Source organism: Cryptotermes secundus, unplaced genomic scaffold (assembly GCF_002891405.2).
Source record: "Cryptotermes secundus unplaced genomic scaffold, Csec_1.0 scaffold635, whole genome shotgun sequence".
Lineage (NCBI taxonomy): Eukaryota > Metazoa > Arthropoda > Insecta > Blattodea > Kalotermitidae > Cryptotermes > Cryptotermes secundus.
In genome coordinates this window covers 767396-786522 of record NW_019733328.1, presented here as the reverse complement: position 1 = coordinate 786522, position 19127 = coordinate 767396, and the positions used below count along the sequence as shown (strand labels likewise).

Sequence of the window (19127 nt, the reverse complement as noted above, 5' to 3'; positions counted from 1 at the left end):
AAATTTGTTGGGACTGGGCTCTCGTCTTATAAAAAAAGAACTTACTGGGCCGCGGTCTCATAAAGGTTGAGAACCACTGTCCTAGAAGACCATAATGTAGAAAAAAAATTTTTTTTTCTTATTGATGGATTCAACTCCTAATAATTCTCACAGACAAAGACATGTCTCAGTGAGGTATCCAGAAATTTAATGACTAGTTCTTTCACATGCACTGGAAGTTTCAACAATAACAAAAAATAAGAGGTGAATGATTAAGGCTGTTACATCACAAGCTGGAGATCAAAGACAGAGTAAAGACAGAAATTACATGATTTCAGTATTACCAACAGTGCATCAGATCAGAGAATTAAACGTTTGGAACTGCTGAAAAGATGGAGCATAATCATACCTTGCAGTAAATATTAGTAAATTACAAAGGAAGTGAGTACAATCCCTCACAATTAAACCAGGTGACTTTCCAATAGAAACCAGACACATTATTGCATAAGCTCAGACATCTGGCAAGCTGAATCAACCACCTCAATTATATTCCCACAACTTTCCCATTATTCATTCTCTGGTCCTACTCCATGTATCCCACAAACTTTCTGGGGTCAGGAATTGCCTTATATCTCAGTGCTTCTCTGAGTCATTCATGAACTTTAGAGGCAATATTTCATATTTAAAGAAGACAAATTAAATTTTACATCACCACAGAGGACTTAAAGGCAGGGAATGCAGAAAGGCACCATAAATGTCTTTCCATGGATGGGCAGGTACGTATATCACCCATACTTCTCTGCATGACCACAATGTTGCCAATGCTACACAGTTAAAACTTTTTATTTCTAATCTTTTAAAATACATGTATAGTAAAGTCTGCAATCTGCCATGCCCTGTCTCTTGGTGTCTCTCTGCTGGAACCATAAGCAAGTGAACATGACCTGCAATGTAAATCAGACAGAAACAAAGAGGAATGTAAAGCAGAAATTTGTACCAGAATGTATACAGTTTCCAGTGGAAACTTCCATGTACATTCTATGTAACTTGGAATTCTGAATTCACACCTGTGTGCATGTATGTACATTTTATATAAATTTGAGAAATCCGCAACTATGGGTACTTCAGTTATTATTATTATTATTACCATAGTTGCTGATGATACTATGATGGTAAGGTTGCCATGGTTATTGGATTAATTAAGGACAACAACCATCTTTTATTCTGTACATAATTTCCACTTACTCAGTGCTGGTCTGAAGGCTCCAGAAAGGACGCCCAGAAAATTAATTTTCCAGATGTCCACACACAATCTGCCGCACCTTTAGATACCAGTCCATTAGCTCAGCCTGGAAGATGTCAAGGGTGTCATCAATTTAACAAATAAATTACCCAGTCCCAGGTTAACTAAGATAAATGGAACATTTGTTTTAGTGTCCTGGAACATTTCATAATAACACGGGTATATCTAAAATTAATCTTCTACATATTTCAGCCTGCAACCTCTTCAGACCTCATTCATATTCAAAAATCCTGCAAATGTGTGCACAGACTAACAATCAGAAGAGGACGTCTAAGAATATAAATTCCCACAGAATATTACAACGTTGCACTTCCATTGTTCTGTGTTGTAGACCGTGTTTGGGCACTAATCACAGACATCTTTAACATCTTCAATAAGTACAGCTTAATGACATTTCTGTACTACCTGTTTTGCTGCCACTGCCATTAACACACTATAAACAAATGATGGAAGGACGTATGAATGCAGTAACATTATTCAGAAACATCCTGTATGTGCACCAGTATCTCAGCCTTCTTGGATCTGGCACTAATGGTCCACAGGAAACTAGACAGTCAAATAAGTTTGTGGTCACCAATCAACTGATTTCACAGGGTTTTGAATTTTGATTAATTCTCTGAGTTTGTTTATGAATGTGGCAGCACTTTCACTTTTATTCATTTCCTTCGTTCTTCCTCTTCACTTTTCCCAGTAGTCCATTAAAGCATTCTGCCAATATTCTGTTCATGCTTAGGCTGAACTGTCTCTCATTTATTCCATAAATGTTTGTTTCCACAGGTACATTTCTGAAAGCACTGTGCAGAACACAGTTATATAAATATTAGGCAGAATATTTCACAGTAATTCTTGCCCTTCACTAACATTTTATTGTTAAACAGTTTCCATTAATTAAGGGTAATCTTATACCATATTACTCTGAACATAAGATGCTTTTGAATTTAAGACGCATCCAGTTTTTGTATGTGGGTTTTAGGGAAAAAATTTGGAGATGCACATTCCTCAAATTTAAGATGCACCTCAATTTTTCAACAGGAAAAAACGGGTAATATGTGCATCTTTTTTATTTTATTCGCTTAGTGGGGGGGGGGGNNNNGGTGGAGACCAACTGGGTCCACTCGGCACGGTGGCCACTGATTGGCCTATTGTAGCCTGCCCTGGGTGATTATGATGATGGAGAATTTGGCGGAATGAAGACTGGCAGGGGAACCGAAGTACTCGGAGAAAACCTGCCAAGCACCACTTTGTCCACCACAAATCTCACTTGACCAGACCCGGGCTTGAAACCAGGCCGCCACGGTGGGAAGCCAGTGACTAACCACTTGAGCTATGGCGCGGCCATATGTGCACCTTATATTCGAAGTAATACAGTATTTATTTTCACTTCATGGACTTTATGTTGGGATCTCTTTCCAAGAAGGTAGGTTCCTGTTTAACCAACCTTCCAGTTTTAACAGCTTTTGCTGTACAGTCAAGCAAGTCACTGTAACAATTTGCTTTTCATACAGAAAGATAATCTGCAAAACATTCATACAAATACATAAACAGTTCCACACAAAATGATAACTGCATGACCTTGAGCAGCCTACCAGCTGCGTTCAAACCCTCGATAATATTACAGTTTTGTACATATAACTGTCTTGAATGCAACATATATTATCTTATATACACCTCATCGTATTATATTAACTTTTAAAATTATCTGTTCATAAAAATATATCTGTTAAAAACCTGCTGTGCTGCATTTGGTGTCACAGCAGGGATATTACACGTCAAAGTAAAAGTCAAAGTTACTGTACGATTGGCGGTTTACTGCCAATCAGTTCGTCTTGGCCTCAGGCCGCTCGAGGCCCACGACCAGAGATATTTTTTTTCAACTGAACTCTTGCACTTATGCAACATCCTCTCTGATGAGAAGATAGGTGTGTCTCTTATGAATACACTTGGCCTTTTGTCGAGTGTATATTTCGCACATACAACATGTTATTGAAAATTCTTCCTTTTGCAAATTTGCATATTACATGTGTTGTTACAGCTGTGCATATATTTGTCTATGCAGTGGTACAGTTGCATATTATGTGAGTTTCGGTGGCTTGTCTAGATACAGTTCCCTGTTGGCTTGGTTGTATTGCTGTGTTGTCCATGTGACTGGAGATTATGAATAATATGGCCAAAACATGTAACAGTAAGAAAAGATGTACATAAGACAATAAATTTGACATTCAAGAATGTAATACAGTATAAAACTGTAATATTAACACAATGGGATGCTTAAACAGAACCCTCGACAGCATCGTTCTGTGTACCAATATGCACGGAGCAATTTCACATTGATATCCCAATTATAATCACTGGATAAATACTGGGTAGAAACAGCCAAGTCGCATATTCTTTTTCACTGTCAGTGAAGTGGTTAACATACAGTTCCAAATTTCGTTATCTAATGAAAAAAAGTATATATTTTGAAGTCATAATGACTTGTTACTTCATGTATTAAAATCATCATTGGCAAAACAACCCTCTTTCAGACATTGCTTTCCTTATGAGATTTTGCCAGGTTTGCTTATTCCACCATGAATTAGACCATCTGGTCTTCACTTCTCTGGATTTTGCAACAGTAACTTTTTTACAGAGCAAGTTCGTCAGGCTTGCACTCAACCCCCAACCTGGAAGACGAGGTCTCTGTATTTATGTCGCCCAGTTAGGCACCTGTTATGACTTACATGGCCATGGTGAAGGTATTTAACCCACTTCTATGTGGGAAAACAAATTTTCATTGTACCTTGTGAGAGCACTGATCCTCATAATTTGTCCCCAGCTTTGTTTTGTGATATACACAGCCAAACAGCTTCCCATCGAAATATTTAAATGGCAGCGTCTGAAACACATGCACAGAGGAATGAATGAATGAATTAATGTATAAGGGGTGGGCCTTCTTGGCCCTTGCACCACTACCACAGTGATCTATTGTGCTTCCCCTTTTGATTATCCCCTCAGCTTCGAATGAAGTGCACGATTCTGTACAATGGGGATGTTGAAATAGTCACTGGGTTCCATAAAGTACTGACCCAAATGACGTAATCTTAAATAAGCTAAGGCCTCACATTCACACAGGATATGTGTGGCTGTTTCATTTTCTTCTTGACACCTCTCACAAGTGAGACTATCACTTAGTCCCAGTTTGAAGAGGTGTCCTTTAAGGTGACAGTGTGCGCAGAGGAAACAATTCAGTTCTAAAAGCAGTTCTGTCCTGGTGAAAAGACAGCAGTAGTTCATAAGGGGTGGGCCTAATTGCTGGTGCCTGCATCATGACTTTCAACTATCTAGAATCTATACTCCTGTATTTTAACCGTTCAACAATCCTATGCTTTGAATGAAGTGTAGGATTTTACTTACAGGGGCATCATGAATGAATGTATAAGGGGTGGGTCTTCTTGGCCCTTGCACCATGACCACAGTGCTCTATTGTGCCTCCTACAGGGGCATCGTGATAGTCATCTGGTTCCATGAAACAATGGCCCAGGTGATGCAATCTTAAGTAAGCTACGGCCTCACACTCGCATAGGATGTGTGTGTTGCTGATTCATATTTTCTAGGCACCTTTTGCAAACAGGAATATCTGTCAATCCAATTTTGAAAACATGTCCTTTCAGGTGAGTGGCCTGTAAGTAGTCCTGTCATCCACCATAAAAAAAACAATGAATATTATTAAGATTCTGGTCTTCTGGGGTGTGGCACCATGCAGTTTGACAAACAATGCTTTTAGCAAACTACACGGCGTCATATCGCAGATGACTGTAATCTAGATATCGCCATGAGAAACTCAAATCCCACATACGTAGTATTTTCAGCACATGTATATCATAAATGTTCAAATAAATGTTAGGAGTGGTTTGCTGGGAGGTTAGCTTATTGCCTAATCTCAGTAGTAGCACCTGGTCAACAACAACAACAACAACAACAACAACAACAACAACAACACTAAAAATGAAGTCTTCTCTGGTGATAAGCTGTGTCAATATGGAGTTGTGCTAAGAGAGAGAATCAGTAAGTAGGTCACAATGGCAGTAAAACAGCTGTAATACACATAATAGGTTTTCTATATTTATCACTAGGTAGCAGCACAATCCAGCTCATGAGAGTCTACACAGCAGATGCACATGCACATGTTCAAAGGCTGGTTTTAGTTGTTAAAATGGCGACAACACTCAAGGAGTATGCTACCGAAGAGCAGTGTTCTGTTGTGCATCTTTTGTGGGCATAACAAGCCAATGCAAAAGATATTCATGTAGAAATATTTCCTGTTTATGGTAAGAAGTGTTTGTTGCGTAAAGCAATTCAGAACTAGGTCGAGGAATTCTCTCAAGGACATTCAAAAGTCACAGATAATACCTAAACAGGTGTGGAAGTGACTGACACAACAGTCAAAAGGCTTCTATGCTGCAGGTACACATGTATAAATATTGGTGGCGGATATGTCAAGAAATGAATATTTTCTTCAGGTTCAAATATCACATGTTTTATGTTTTATATTCATCTGTGACCTATTTACTGACTCTCCCTCATAATTCCAAATTGACATGGGTGATCACTTGAGAAGATATCACTGCATACAATTACCATGAAAGTTTCAAATCTACAACTGATGGCAAAATTCTATGTCATTAACGCATAATTTATACACACTGAAGCCGGTTATGCATTTTGAGAATGACAGAATTATCTGACAATTTACCTCGGCAATAGTAATAGGGTAGCCACATGAAGCCAGCAGCATCATCATGATGAAAGCAGTCCTCATGAACAGGGTGCTGATGCGGACAGCTCGTGTGTATACATCTGGTACCTTCAGCTTTGAGAGGACCTCAGTGTCATATTCCTTCAGTATTACAGCTTGGATTATCAGTGATTCTGCCTCCCAGAATTCCAGGCCCTTACCATCCAACTCCTACAGCACACCACTCAGCTTGACACATGTCATACAGATAACTGCAAAACTGCCCCTGTGCCTATGTACCAGGCATTGAAGGGGTGTATTGGGCAGCATTACATGAAAGGGCTGTGGGTAGTGGGGAGCAAGGTATCTCTCTCTAATGGATAAATAGAATCAAAATGGAGGGGAGGGAATACACCAATATTAATACCAAAACCAGAAGTACAGAGGGCGGATAAAAAGTAGTGGCAACGCCTCTATAGTTCTGAAATGACTTTATTACCTGAGGTAAACACACTTACATTCCTTCAATATAATCGCCCCCCCCATGTGTACCGCCTTCTGCCAGATTTGTGGAAGGTATCATAAACCATCAGCGCGTCCACTTCCGTTGATGTCCAGCAGTGACCGCCCTACAGCACGAATAATCTCCTCTCTTGTGTTGTAACGTGTCCCTCACAGTTATTCTTTCATTTTGGCAAAGAGATCATAATCTCATGGACTCATATCGGGTGAGTATGGCAGATGTTGCAGTATCTCCCATCGCCAGTGGTGAAGGAGATCCTTGACAGCATCAGCAGTATGAGCCCTTGCATTGTCATGAAGGATGATGGGGTTCGTTTCCAACAAGTGTCATCGCTTTCTCCTGAGTGCTGGACGAAGATGATTATGCAGGAAATTACAGTAGTAGGTAACGTTTACTGTCTGTCGTTGAGGTACAGTGTGGTGCAGTATCACTCCATCAATGTCATATGCCACAATGAACATTGCTTCCACATTACTCTGTGTAGGGCACATTTTCTTTGGACGAGGAGAGCCAGGATGCTTTCATTCATTTGATTGTCGCTTCAAGTATGGTTCGTATGAGCGAGCCCAAGTTTCGTCCAGAGTGACGATCTTTCCAAGGAAGTTGTCACCTTCCTTCTGTTACCGGTCCAAGAAGTCCTGTGCAATTGCATAACGCTGCCATTGTTGCACCTTGGACATTGTAGGGGTATCCATCACGTTGCAATTTTGCAGCATCCAAGAATATCGTGCAGAATGTGGAGCACGGTTTTGTGACATACGCCCACCTCAGCAGCTAACTCCCATGCAGCTCATCGACAATCGATATCCAGCAAAGAAGCAAGAAGCTGAATTGTGTGGTTGTCAACATGGGGTCGTCCTGAACGACGGCTGTCCTGAATGGCATCCCTCCCTTCACAGAACAATTTCACCCACCGTGCCACTGTGCAATATGGCAAAGCAGCGTCACCATATGCTTTTTGCAGTACCTGATAACAGTTTTGTGCACTATGACCTCGTGCAACTTCAATTTTTATCCAGTAGTGTTGTTCTTATTTTGTAAACATGTTGTTAGGATGCTTGAACTGGGCTCCTGCATTTCAAGACGATGCACAATGCAACTCAATGAAACACAACCAGAACCACTCACTGCACTACTTCAACTGAACTTCTGCTATGAGCTACAGATGGCGCTAGTGCCACCTGATGCACATCTTTCATGTTACAGCAGTGTCGCCACTACTTTTTATCCAACCATTGTATTTAAAAATATTCTCCTATCCTTTATACTTCAGGTTGATCAATAAGAATAATCATAATACCTTAAACATAAGTCTGTAAGCAAATTTTCTGGATCCCACCCCAAAATTTGATGCTACTCTTTGGGGGGTGGGGAAACCGCTGGCTGTGTTCATGAACACTACAGACATTTGAATTGGATGAAGATGAGTAGTTACACTCAGGCTCCAGGCACTTTATCCTCAAGGAAAGACCCTTGGGATACCCATTACATGGGAGGCTAAGTGGTTTCCAGCCTTAAAGAGGTGGGAAACCACCCCTTCCAGGAATCAAACCCTGTCAGTCTAGTCCAAAGCAGATTCTGTAGACTCACACATCGTAACTCTTCGTGTTAACTCTCATCTGCATGGTCTGCGGCATAAAATTTATGGCTGGCTAGACTAACTTCAATGTGTTCTCAAGAAATTATCAAAAGAAAGGCATTCTTCATTATGACATACACTTTTCCAGTCTGTCCTGCTTCTTAACTTGGACACCACATCTCTTTCTTTTTGTGTCATCAAAGGAAATTCTGGAGATTTTCTAGCAAAACACTCAGCAGTAAAACAATTTTGGAATGGATTAGGAATACCAGATGTTTTTAGGTATAAAACGTTGGAAAAGAGTGCACTTACGGCACTGTTTTTCATTTATTGCAAATATAACTTCACGGATCCAAAGCTAATCACTGTGTATGGTCAGATAACATGTCTCACATTAACTTAACCCTTCCCCATTCTTTGTATTTCCAACCATGCAAATTAATTTGCATGAAAAGAAAAGGCTTTGCTATGGGAATACATAAAACTTCTGGCATGTGCTGTTTAATGGAAGAGATGTAAACTAAAGTAGAAAGTAGGGATATAATTCTTGCAGTGATCAGTTCACAGAGCTGGAAGTAGAAGTCTTCTGACATGACATAGGAAAGAGTTACATATTCACCATATCGAAAAATGAAGGAAATTTCCTGATACCATGTACCAAGTTTCTACATGATGAGCCTCTTTTGGGGGGTGGGAATGTGATAACATTTGAGTTTGCATAAAACAGTTACATTCAAATGATTTAAACAAAAATTATGAAATATGCTGGTAGATATCTTCATTATACGTTCCTTTTACCCAATTTGTGGAAAGAACGCAGAAAAACTGAGTTTTCAGTTCCAAGCTTAAATAACCTATCAAACTCCTATATTTCTACAACAGTTCTATGGACACTGGAACTCTGTAAGGCGAACTGCCTTGGACTTTTAACTAATGGAACTTTGGCAGAACTTTCAGCTTGGTAGGTAACAAATGACCAGTCACTGAAAGTGATAAAGTGAAAGATCAGTTTCAGTTAAAATGGTTTGAATATTAGGAAGGAAGGGGAAAATGGAGATCCTGGTTTAATGTGTCTATAATTGTATCAAAAGAGTTTTTTTTAAATGGAATTTTTGTATTTGAAGGAAATTAACATCTATGAGTTTGGAGTGGAGGCTAGTGGCATAACATTCGTGCCAAAATTAATCAAAATCCAGCCAGTGCTACTCAAGTTGAAACATGCACACTTGCAGAGAGACAAACCATCTTTATATTTGAATGTCCTGAAGTGACAATAAAGGACGCCACAATTTCAGTTCCAGTCATCTTGCTTACATGGCAGAGGTAGGTAAGTGATGCAGCTGGAATGACTAGGCGTGGAGGCAGCTCTCTTAGTAATTTGGGGTCAAGTCGGGGCGAAACAGCTGCACAGAACACCTTCCACTGTAGCTCTTCTGACTCCTTATTCCACAAAGTCAACAGTCCAGGATGTGGAATACCTGTGAACAATAATGCATCCATTCATAACGAACTAACTCCATGGAGATGAGCCCTACCTGAGAAGCCGCCAACTGTGAAGCTATTCAAGAACTTCCCAGCATTTTATGGAACCTGAAGGTTTATTACTATGTTCACAAGAGCCTTCCACTGGTCCCTATCCTGAGCCAGATCGATCCAGTCCATACCACCCCATCCTATCTATCGAAGATCCATTTTAATATTATCTGCCCATCTACATCTTGGTCTTCCTAGTGGTCTCTCTCCTTCTGGCTTTCCCACCAATATCCTACATGGATTCTTCTTTGTCTCCAATCATGGTATCCAAATAATCCATTCAGGTCCAAAGCCCTTTGTGCCATTTCACAACAAGCTTATTTTTGAAAGTAAGGAGTTGTTAGCCCCACGCCCAACATAAGGCTGGAGGACCACAACTTGTTGGCTGTTCAAGACTGCTTATTCAATATGTTCATAGCTACCCTCCATATGTGGAGGCCGTCTTCTCCATCTGCAACCTGAGGACATGCCATGCCATCGTGAAGCATATCCATTCACATTCACAAACACTTCGTAATCTTAAAAATTACAAATATACATTGTCAGGCTGTGGGAATTTTATGCCAGTGAAATTTACATATAAACAGAGATCTCTTGATAACTGTTAATTTATGATTCGTGCTAGGCCCTGAATTCAGAGGAAAACGGCCTCACATATTCTTCCAACACCTAATTTGTATGACAGGTGACCTATCAGGCTTGAGGTTTTCTGTAATGATCTTTTAATTATGACCTCAATCCTGACACTGTGTGGTACTGTAGGTGTTGGTACACACCTGCTGCCTCCATATTTAGGACAAAAGTTCAAACCTGAAGACAGAAACAGCAGGTTCCTCTGAAACGCTAGTTACCACAAAAACAAGGGTACATAATGAGGGTTTTCAGAAATCTGACGGCGTTAGAGGTGAACTTAATTAAGAAACCGAGACAGAGAAAGTTGGCCCTAATGGTAACGCTTCTGATTTGCATCCAGGAAGTGCCTCATTTCGCCGGTCACGGTAGCCGAGCGGTCTAAGGCATGTACTGTCTTCGCTCGCTTGGAAACAGGGACCGTGGGTTCGAATCCCACTCAAGCCATGGATGTTTAGTTTGTGTGTGTGCGTTTTTCTGTGTTTGTGTACATGTAGATGCCTTGCGACGAGCTGATAACCCGCCCAAGGAGTCCTACCGAATGTGTAAGATCGAGAAAGACCGAAGTGAACGGAGTTCATGGAGGTAGGCCTAGGCCCACTGGAGCTGTAGTGCCAAGGAAAAGAAAAAGTGCCTCATTTCAGTCTCAGCTGGCATGCTAACTATCCATGCGGGTTTCTCCTGGTATGTTCTATACTCGTATATACGAGTAGACTGCATTCAGAACTTTTCTCTACGAAATACGTAAAAATACCAAGCATGGACATGACCTATCCGGTTTACACGTTTAGTCCACAATTCTAATGCTAAAAGCACATAACAAATATAGGTACAAAGCTATTCATGTTATTCATGTAACAGGCCGTGAAGGCCTAGAGGGTTGTGAGACGTCGAGGCTCCCACATTTTCTAGACAATCGGCTCACAGATGGCGTTGATGTTGTCAGCCTTGCGCGCAGGCCGGTCGCCCTTTACCCCCAGGAAGATTCCTAGTATTTAATTCTGTTAGAGGCTCAGTCGAGACCGGGGCCATATTGCGGCTGAGAGGATTAAGTCAACTGAAAAAAAAAAATCCAATAACCTCCTCGGGATTCGAACCCGCGACTTTAGGTTTGTAGCATACGAGGTCTGACAATAAAGTTCGCGAACTCACCACCGTGTGGTTGCCGTGGCAGCAGTGGACGGAAATCTTAGTATGGTTTGATGACGTGGGCAAATCAGCGTTTCACGGCTGTGTTGTTGATCTATGGCAATCTCTTTCTGAGTGGCGCCTATAATTGTCTGAGCGCGTTTTGGTGTGCCGTCGCCAACATCTCATGGATCTTGCATCAAGATAATGCACCTGCTCACACGGCACAGTCTGTGAGGGAGTTTTCAGCTAGTAAACAAATAACTGTGCTGGAACACCTTCCCCATTCACCGGATCTACCATCGGATGACTCTTTTTTCTGTTCCCGAAGATTAAGGAGATGTTGGAAGGAAGGCATTTTGATGACATCAGGAGTAATATGACGGCAGCTCTGAAGGCCATTCCACAAAACTAGTTCCAAAATTGTTTTGAAGGGTAGATTAGGCATAGCTTCCCAAGGGGAGTACTTTCAAGGCGACCACAGCGATATTCAGCAATGGGGTTAGCGAACTTCATTGTCATCCCACGCAGTGCCTGAATCAACTACCGAATGCCCTTCTCATAAATCCACATTCTCCCAAAAAGGATTCTCGAACACCATTATGGTTTTTTTTCCTGGCTCTGGGTTGAGAACAATGGTGGGCTCTTGTGAACTTGGCAATGAACATTCGGGTTCCATTTGACTATCTTAACGACATATTTAAACAAAACGACTTAGTTACTCGTGGAGCTGAGCCCTTCTGGAGGAGCCACCAATTCTGCAGCTACTCAAGAATTTCTCAGCATTTTATGAAGCCCGAAGGTTCATTACCGTGTTCACAAGAGCCCTCCACCGGTCCCTATCCTGAGCTAGATCAATCCAATCCATACCATCCCATCCTATCTCCCTAAGATCCATTTTAATATTGTCCACCCACCTACGCCTTGGTATTCCAAGCGGTATCATTCCTCCTGGCTTTCCCACCAATATCCTATATGCATTCCTCGCCTCATTCGTGCTACATGCCCTTCCCACCTCATCCTCCTTGACTTGATCATTCTAATTATACTTGGAGAAGAGTACAAGTTATGACGCTCCTCATTATGCAGTTTTCTGCAACCTCCTGTCACTTCATCTCTCTTCGGTCCAGATATTCTCCTCAACACCCTGTTCTCATACACTCTCAGTCTTTGTTCCTCCCTTAATGCCAGAGACCAAGTTTCACACTCATACAGAACCACAGGCAAAATTATAGTTTTGTATATTCTAATTTTTATGTTTTTGGACAGCAGACGAGAGGACAAAAGGTTCTCGCCTGAATGGTAGCAAGCATTACCCGAGTTCAATCTCCTCTTATGAACACAAAAGATATCACTGTCAGCATGCAGGCTGGACTCAGAATAGTCATCTATTGTTTTGGTAAGGAAATTTGGATTTCATGATTCAACGAAATTATAGATAAGTGAGTAGTGCAACAGGGGTAGAGGACATGCATGATAAAACATATTCACATAAACTACAGCAACCAAACGACAATCGAACCCGGGATATCACGTCTCAACATTGGCTGTGAGGTCTCTGTTTGATTAGACGAACGAACCTTGAAAACTGTCCCAGTGACCTATATGACCTGTGCTGGGTGTAATTAGTTCCGGAGACGGAAGTCTGGAGGTCTGGACTGATAAAGAAATAAGGATATTGGGAGAACAGATACGATCCCAGAGGGTGTTGCTCCAGTTCTCGGGGCAAGCAGGGGTCTGAGATTGCAGACGGCGTGGCTAGATGGCCTTGTTTGTAAGTAGCCCACCGCACCATGCAGTAATTACTACGATTTCGTACATGCTATATAAGATACTACAGCAACCACAGATTTTACAAACGGAACGTCCAACTAGTTTGAAGCCAACAGACGTCCTGCACATTCCATACATAAATATATAGCGCCTGAATATCTTATACGACCAAGTATAAAATGTGAGCGTATTGTCCCCGTGTCTAAGCAACATAGCACGAAAACGTATAAAGGAGACGAGGTCAGTAGACGAAATGAGTGGTCAGCGTCACACCCCGGCCACTTTACCCCTAGGGAAAGAGTCTCCGGTACCAAATGTATAGGAAGCTGGGTGGCCCTCAGAGCCAGTCTGGACGCTGTGGAGAAGGCAAAAATCTATTATCTCCATCGGAATACAAACAATAATCAGTCAGTCATCGATCCCGTAGCCTGGTCAGTACACCGACTGAGCTATACCAGCTCCCCAAACAAGTTATACGCCCAAAAGGTAAAGCTATATCCCTGTCACAGGTAATGGAGGCCCCTAAGGTTGTGCTCCAATATTTTCTAGACAATCGACTCACAGACAGCGGTGAGGTTGTCAGCCTTGCGCGCCGGCCACCCTTTACTCCTGAGAAGATTCCTGGTATTCATTTCTGTTATAAGCTGAGTCGACCCCGGGGCCATAGTGCGGCTGAAAGGATTACGTCAACTGAAAAGGCCAATGACCTCATCGGGAAACCAACCTGCGACCTCCCGAGTAGTAGCATAGTGAATCCACCTGAACGTATGCCACTGCTGGTGTATATCATGTACAGTTTTCTAAATATTATTTTTAATGTGAAATGCTATATTATCATTTGGACCCAAGGCAGACTAAGTGCCAGAGTACAATGATGCTACATTTACTTCTACAGATGCAGCCAATTTCAGAAGTATCAACGACAGCAACAGAACACGGTACTTCATCGGTTGAAATCATTCACTGATTGCCTCTAGAGCTTCAATTTGGGTCATGTGATAATAGTCATTGGTTTTCCTGCTGACTGTAGCTTGCAAACATCCGCGAAACGTTAAAACGGAAACAACTCTGTATCCGGTCAAGACAGGAAGTGTTCTTACAACTGCGCAGATGTGTCTTTGGTACGAAATTCATAACACCAGAGTCATGATATTCTTGTCTGAAGGACGTGAGTAGATGAATGATCTGAAGAGGATGGTGACAACTACAGGGGATAATCGGATACCTGACTCGTTAATAAACATTTGGGTTGTTGAAAATATTATTTATGTGAGAAATACACTAAAGAAAGCATTCAAATAAACATATCTGAAACCAATCCTTGTACAAACACAGTAATGCCCCGACAAGGGCGTTGGGCGGGGGGGGTTACACCTTTAATTGACAACACCAAGCCCTTATAAGAAATTGTGTCTTACACGAAAATAATAAAGGAGTTTCACAAGGCTGCCCTTCAACGCTGGTAATGTTTACATTTACATTGGCAAAATCATCAAACATTGGTTAGATGTGATCAAACAAAATATTTTTAACAAAGGTAAAAAAGCAAAATGTGCTTAAGTAATTAAACACTATTCCATGAAGACGTATGGGCATTATTTGGAGGTGAGTGGTCAACTTCACGCCTCGGCCGCCTTAATCCCGAGGAAAGAGCCACCGGCACCCATCGGATAGGAAGCTGGGTGGGTCCCAGAGCCGATCTTGACAACGCAGACAAAATTCTTGACCTTACTGGGACTTGAACCCCGATTCCGTGGTCGTCCAACCCGTAGTCAGCAGCAAAGGACTTAATTCCAAATACAACCTCATTCGCTGATGACCAGGTGATCGTGGCAAGTACAAGAGACTAAGAGCAAAGAGCAGTATATATAATGAAGAATATTCTTCTTCTTCTACTTTGAAGATTTCAGTAAATAAGACAAAGGAAACGGACATGAAAGGAGAGATGAATGTGAGAACTAAAACAGTGACAAATAATAACATAAGTGAACATACAAATAGTTTTAATTACTTATGGTACACAATTACAGTAAGAAACAACAGAGATTTGGAAATCAAACTGTGCCGATTTAATCAAACGTGCAGCACAATATTGTCACGTGTATTATAGTGACTTTAGATGCGGGTTTCGATTGGCGAATCGATTTATCGGACATTCACCAAGTGGAATTACAATTAATTACAACACTTTCAATCTTACTGTAAATATAACACTTCGTTAACTACGAACGTTGATGACACCCTAAAGGTTACTTTAACTACGCCACATAAACTGATGACTTCACTTCTAATTTCTGACTTCTTCTAGCTTCTTTTGTTTCTGAACTTACTGCTCATTCGTGGTTATAACTGTCAGGCGGCCGTGACAGCAGACACCGCCTCGAAGCGTTATATTCTGCTCTTTGAGATCGCGTTGTGTNCGTGGTGTTAACCGACGTTTCGGAGGAACGTCTTCAGGGTAGAAGAAAAAATATAAGAAATCTGCAAGCGGTCTGCTTTTACCGGTTCTCACGGTCTCTTCGCTTGCAGATTTCTTATATTTTTTCTTCTACCCTGATGATGGAGGCGATACGTTCCTCCGAAACGTCGGTTAATACCACATACTCGTATACACGGTGCCAAATCCCAGGAGACTGCTTTCTTCATAGTCACCGCCGTGAAAGCCTCGAATCTTACATATAAAAAATATGAAGCAAAAATTTAAACCGTACAAATGAAATTCTTGAGGAGAGTAACAGGCTGCACAAGGAAGAACCAAATACGGTATACAAATATTACGGAAAAGCTGAACATTTTTAATTTGAATAACAAAATTCTAAAATAAAAACTCCGTGGCCTGTAGTCCGCAAGCGAACAACACCGACCGAGCGACCGCCGTTTGCCGGCGAAGTCAGTGCCAACTTTTGCGGATACAGAGTGTCGCGTGGTCAGCGTAGCGGATCCCCACGGCCGTTAATCTCGGTTTTATAGACCGGAGCTGCTATTTCCTTGAAATAGCTCCGCAATTATCCTCACTAGGATGAGTGGACCCCGTTCCAGACCCACTATTTCTCAGAAAATCTGGTAGAGCCGGGAATCGAACCTGGGACCTCTGGATCTGTAGCCAGAAACTCTGACCACTAGACCACAGAGGCGGTCTCTAAACCATATCACAATGGAAATATAACGTACAACGAATGGAAGATATACGAATTCCGAAGGAAATCGTAACATACAGCCCAAAGAGAGGACGAAGCATAGGGCGTCCATAGTTAAGATAGAGGGATCAACACACTCTTCAATAGGACGGAACAGACCATGCATGGCCTAATCCATCATAAAATTGATGATGATGATGATGATGATTACTGGAACAGTGGCCCCGGTATAACTGTGTATAAAACATCTTTGAGGGTGTGTCATCACGAGATGACGTAAAGTATTACATCATAAAACAATTATTAGTTTCTACGTCCAACAAACGACGGTAACAAAATTCACCGTACCGGGGATCTCGCTGACTCACGGTACGACGCACCCTCTGAGACGTTTTAGACAAGCGCACGTCACAGCTTATATACGTTGTCTGTTCCGTCAGAAAACACACATACGCACTCACACGCATAATATGCAGAAAAAATAGGCAGGAAGTACTTACAAGGAAACTCTCAGAAAAGGCACACGGCAGTGATAAGAGGGAAGATAAGAAACCAGTTTTAGCACGGATACATAAAACCAAACAGCGGACATCTGAAATCAGCGATTACAAAAAGCACGGATGGTGAATATTTTATATTTTATGTAGCACAGGGCAAGCTTCAAACAGCATAAAATTCTGAAATCTTACAAAGTTAAAAAGTAAGGCTCAAAAAGCGTTTTAATATCAGCGCTAGATGGAACTGACTTGTCAAATACATGTTTTTGCTCATTTACTCACAAGGAAAGAGCCCCCTGTACCCACAGGATATGTTGAGTGGGCCCCAAAGCCGGTCTGCGCATGCTGGTAACGAAGGGAGAGAAATTCCTTCTACAATAACCAGTTGCGGAAGGCATTATGCGTGTTCAAATATTTGGCCGTCTTGTCCTCTGCTCATTTACAATATTACGGGGCACGCGGTAGCGTAGATAGTTGAGGCACTGTGCTACAAGCCGAAAGGTCAAGGGTTCGATTCCCAATGAGGTCACTGTTTTTTTTTCAATTGATCTAATCCTTCCAGCCGCACTGTGGCCTAGGGGTCGACTCATCCTCTAAGGGCGAGGTCACACAAAGGAAACTGGCAACCGCAACGCAACCGCAATTTCCGAGAACTGTTATCAGCCTGAGTTGAACACATGTTACCGAATGGAGCAGCGCAAACTGAGGAAACGGCAACGCAATTCAGTAACGTGTTCAATTCAGGCTGATAACAATTCTCGGAAATTGCGGTTGCGTTGCGGTTGCCAGTTTCCTTGGTGTGACCTCGCCCTAACAGAAATGAGTACCGGGAATCTTCCTGGGTGTAGAGGGCGGACGGACGGCCGGCCGGCGCGTAAGGCTGACAACGTCACTGCTATCTGTGAGCCGACTGTCTAGGAAATGTGGGAGCCTCGACGTCTCGCAACCCTATGCACCTCCATGGCCTGTTACGGGGATAGCTTTACCTTTTTCTAATCACAGTATTATGCTTCTCCTTCACGAGACAGCAATACACCCCTGGAAACGGTTATTTCTTCTGATTATTCTAGTTCCCACCCGTCACGACAGACTACTCTCCCTTAACAGTGCCGGTTTACTCCCAGCTTTCCTGCTGATCCGGCTCGGGGTCCTTTTCCTTAGCCCTTCCCTACTGACTCATGGCCACTTTCATTGGAACCTGCCATATATACGAGGAATTTCCTGAATGTACATACTTCAACTCTGAAGAAGGTGGTAGCATATTCTTCGAAAGCATCGTTATCCACCTACACGATATGACATTACAACCCGGAAGACTGGAATCCGAAATTCTTTGTTATTCAGCAGCTACGGAACTGCCGTCATCACAAAAGCTCGACACCGGAGTTCATTGCATCCCAGTTGAAGTCCAGCTTAACATTTCACAACTGCGTCGAAGTATCTGACGTGATTTCTGCCCTGGAGAAATTCCAACCGAAAAGGACGTACATATTTATAATTTCCCCACGATACGCGAAACGTTAAATGGTAGAAAACAATAAACTTGGGTCCAGCACAAAGTACAAAGCCCGAAGCCCGTAAATACTGCCCTGAAATACAGGAAATGAAACTGATCGAAGTACCTACTGACAATAAGAAGGACGGACGCCGAGCGGGCTTCCCCGTAATTCAACTTCTCATGCCTCGCCTCCCACGTGACGGCACGCGGCGAACTGTTTGCTGTTAAGGTGCGGCTAGTCTGCCAGTTCGTAAATAACCCTCATCTCCCGTCCTGCAGACATAGATTAATAATTTCCTTTTTTTTTTTTTAAGTTTATTTAGCTCTTTACAGGACAGTGGTTACTATACGTACCAATGGTTTTATCATTCAGAAACTCTGCATTTTGAACAAGTGTGTGTTCTGTACAACTGTCACAACAAACATGGACTGTTTTCCTAAACAGCATTAACGGGTTAGTCTTTGCAATGTAGACGTAATGTGTTTCCCGTGAGGTACGAACTGAATTTGTATATATTGCCACGTGACTGACTATAGTCGGGTTTTGGATTAGTAACTGGATTTATTGGAAACTCACACTCGCAACTACAATTAACTACGACAGTCTCACTGAGTTACACACTCCAAAGATCACACATAGTTTTCTGTCTTCACTAGCCGTTAATTGATAGCGGCTTCTAACGATGTACGTTCACTTCCTCTGGGTTCCCGAAATGTCCTCGGCCTCAGCTACCAGCAAGTCACTTCTCACAACTGCAATTCTCAACTGACAATTCAAACTCAGGGTCAGAGTCAGTGTTACTTTACGACTGGCGGTTTACCGCCAATCAGTT

At 42.0% G+C, this 19127-nt stretch overlaps 1 protein-coding gene across 1 annotated transcript; it reads right to left on the bottom strand.

The window, feature by feature from the left end:
• Positions 1 to 804: 804 nt before the first annotated feature.
• On the bottom strand, positions 805 to 19043 carry LOC111868035 (constitutive coactivator of peroxisome proliferator-activated receptor gamma-like). The gene is made up of 6 exons (XM_023858379.2): positions 18649 to 19043; positions 9413 to 9576; positions 6015 to 6227; positions 4062 to 4157; positions 1225 to 1328; positions 805 to 923 (listed from the first exon to the last, which is right to left on the bottom strand). Exons 1-5 carry the CDS (start codon positions 18740 to 18742, stop codon positions 1266 to 1268), a joined length of 630 nt encoding a protein of 209 aa, XP_023714147.1. The 5' UTR covers positions 18743 to 19043; the 3' UTR covers positions 805 to 923; positions 1225 to 1265.
• Positions 19044 to 19127: the final 84 nt, after the last annotated feature.